The following is a 3,358-nucleotide window of genomic DNA, read 5'->3' as shown; positions in this document are numbered from 1 at the left end:
TGATCTCGTAGTGCTCCATCTTGAACTATTATTAATGGTCAGGTGTTGATCATATGTTTGAAAACATGACGTAAATTTTGTAAACATCTTTAATGAACTATTAACGTACTCGCATACTATTTTGCAATCAACGTACTTTTTACACCAAAAATCAATAATCAATAATTCCGAAATATATGTATAAGGATTCTTAGAATAATATTACCATAAGAATAGATATCCAAAAACATGTACATTGTAATAATAATGTGCGATATAGTTTGCTTCTACCAACATTAATTATAAGCATTTTGCATCCTTCATAGTCAACTCGAACAAAATACACCCAAGTCCACCACAAAAAACATTAACATGGTATGGTTTCCAAAAGCCAAGTTACCATTTACCACCCATTTTTAATATACATATATTATATAGATGTCTAATTACAAACAGCAGTGGCCCACATCAATGTTTTTCCTGTTTCATTCGTTTCTTAGTCTTGGACCTCGAAAATTCTACACTTGGTATATCTTCAAGGTGGTCGCAATCAACTTCAAAGTCCAACAATAAGTCCTTTGTATGGGTAACACAAAAATCAATATAAGGATCATGATCTGCTGAACCACTCAGTCAACTGCAGCATATAAAAAAAGTATTACTATGACATCCATTTTGTTAGTTATAAAACATTTCATATTTAATAAAATTACATATCTATCTTACCATGCTATTGTCAGCCTCGGTATTTTTATTACTCTTAAGTTCTTTAATTTGTCCATTTAAAAAAAAGTGCTTAGAAATTGGGAAATTCACTGTAATGAAATAAGTATACAAACAGTTTTAATTATAGAGACCTTTGCTGTATGACTTGGAGTTTTAGTGGAAGCAAGTGTTTTAGATTGCGTACTGCAGGGACTTAGATCTACAGGATCAGACTCTTTAATCTGTAAATTGCATAAAAATAGCATATCATAAATTTAGTGTCAATTGAAAACTATAAAAATTGACTGAAGTACAGATACCTTATTTCCATGAAATCCAGTTTTAATCGGATTTGTAGCTTTCGATTGTGTACTGGAGCCATATATTGCAGTGGGACTGGATTCTTTAATCTAAAATTACCATAAAAGTACCTCATTAGAAAATTAGTGTGAACAGAGAAGTATAAACATAGGTTAAAGTACACATACATTTTTTCCACGAGATCCACTTTTAATCAAACCAACCGCCATAGATTTCATCCTGGAACCACATATATCTGTGGGACTAGACTCCTTATTAATCTATAATTTCCAAACCAACAGTTATTACATCATTTATTTAGTATCAGAAATAAATGACTAACATAAATTTAAATGAGTCTTACCACATCTGTCTGAGACTCGTAAGAAATAATGGGAAATGATTCATTTTCGTTGTTAGAGTCAGAAACAGATATATGAAAAGACTGTTTACCCTGTGCATTTAGACAAATATTTATTAGATCATAAAAAACTACATACAATGCAATTAGTGACATAAATAATTTCACCTTTTGTATTTGGTCTCTGCCCTTAGAATTTTCCTCAGTACTGGAATCAGACGTAGCTTCAGCGTTGGACTCTTTATTCTACATATCAACAATCAAAAATTTAGTAATTAAAAAGATTTAATTCGATGTAACTATCCCAGTAGGGTAGCTAAACTTAAAGCATCATATAAATGAGTTACCATCTTTGACTCAAGTTTACTTCTAATAAAAGAAATGGTTTCAAGATTGTATGAAGCTTTCATGACCGATGAAGATCTGTTTTTTGGTTTAACTCTAACCTTGATGCAAGAGTACATCCCAGCATAACATCTAGATCCTCTGGAAAACATTTCGGATCATCCTCCCCATCCTAAAAAGAAAAGAAAAACCCATTAACAATAAACTTTTGTTAAATTAATAAATCAACATATCAATACTACCTCAATCATCTTATTCATTAACTCAACAGCTGATACACCAATCAAGTTAATATAGTCTTGATCCCATATGACGAAATTCGCATAACTATCTCCATCACAGACCTGTAATTCCAACTTATATCTACAACAAAAATGACTCTTTTAATTAAAACCATACAACATACATTAACATATCTAAACTATAAGAAATACAAACCTAATTCCAGATTTTCCATTATTAAACCCACACATGACACACTTAAAAGCACATATCTCTTCAGTCTTCTTCCTGCAACCATTCCCTAAATTAAACTTGACGGTAGTTGCAACAGTAACACAATACACTTCCTATATACATAAAAAAAGTCATTATAATAACAAACTTAAAAATCCAGTAACGATGTTAAAACCATTAGTTAGTGCTATATTACCTCCTTCATTGTTGTGATTTCGGATATTGTACTGACAACAACTTTATACATAAATTTCTCATGCTCACTATATTGAGACGGTGAACTCAACTGGCTAGCTTCTTGACTTTGACTAACTTCATTGCCAAAACGTCTGTAATTCCAATATGTATGTCAGTATAATATAATAATAAATGGAAAACAATATTCTAAGAACTAAGTAATTCAAGAAATAATTCAAGAAATTCAAGAAATGTGTACTGTATCCATTGCTCTTTGAACCGGACCAATTCAGAACATTCATCACCCATAAACAACTTCAAACCATTCCACGAATAAATCCATCAGAAAAAGAATGAAATACAAAATCACATTACTCCAGCATAAAACAATGAATTTAAATTCATAAACCTGAAGACGGTTTGATCTTATAGCTTGAGTCAACATAACAACAACAACAAAGAAATCTGGTTCTCCCCTCCAATTACTCATAAATTTAAAGTAATAGGAATCCCACAAGGTACATCCAATAACAGCAGAACTATATAATGAAAACATAATACATTATAAATTACAATACATATACGAAACCCTAGTAAATTAAAACACTATACTTAAACCCTTATATGAAATACACAAACCTTAAATCCCTTATATGAAATACAACATTCTTGGACTGGGGATTACACCTCACATTATCCACCACTCCAATAACATCTAAAACCAATATTACCATGAAAACAAAATCATTAAATTTCTATAGGGTAAAGTAAAAAAGCATTAGTATATGTACCTACCATACACCAAATCAACAGAGAATTTTCCATCAACTATATGCTCGATACTTTTGAAATTATAAATGTTTAGAGGAATACTTGATATTGGTTGATCTTTTATAGTTGTTGCACCTATGAACAATAACTTGTAAGGGTGGTCCCAAACACGAAATTGTCCTTGGTTCTTCATGATCTTAAAATTATGCATTATGTAAGTATGACCCTCAACCAACTTTTGTTCCCACAAACCTATATCTTCCT

General features: G+C 31.1%; 1 protein-coding gene across 1 annotated transcript; it reads right to left on the bottom strand.

Moving 5' to 3' along the window:
• Window positions 1–447: 447 nt before the first annotated feature.
• Window positions 448–2,632, bottom strand: LOC114175026. The gene is made up of 12 exons (XM_028059784.1): window positions 2,583–2,632; window positions 2,343–2,475; window positions 2,129–2,259; window positions 1,933–2,053; window positions 1,792–1,862; window positions 1,693–1,714; window positions 1,514–1,591; window positions 1,349–1,438; window positions 1,173–1,265; window positions 1,005–1,094; window positions 837–926; window positions 448–555 (listed from the first exon to the last, which is right to left on the bottom strand). The coding sequence occupies exons 1-12, from the start codon at window positions 2,630–2,632 to the stop codon at window positions 448–450; spliced, it is 1,077 nt and encodes a 358-aa protein (XP_027915585.1).
• Window positions 2,633–3,358: the final 726 nt, after the last annotated feature.

This window comes from Vigna unguiculata, chromosome 3 (assembly GCF_004118075.2).
Source record: "Vigna unguiculata cultivar IT97K-499-35 chromosome 3, ASM411807v1, whole genome shotgun sequence".
NCBI classification, from domain to species: domain Eukaryota; kingdom Viridiplantae; phylum Streptophyta; class Magnoliopsida; order Fabales; family Fabaceae; genus Vigna; species Vigna unguiculata.
Note: the sequence above shows the minus strand (reverse complement) of the source record. Positions and strands in the feature narration are given on the sequence as shown.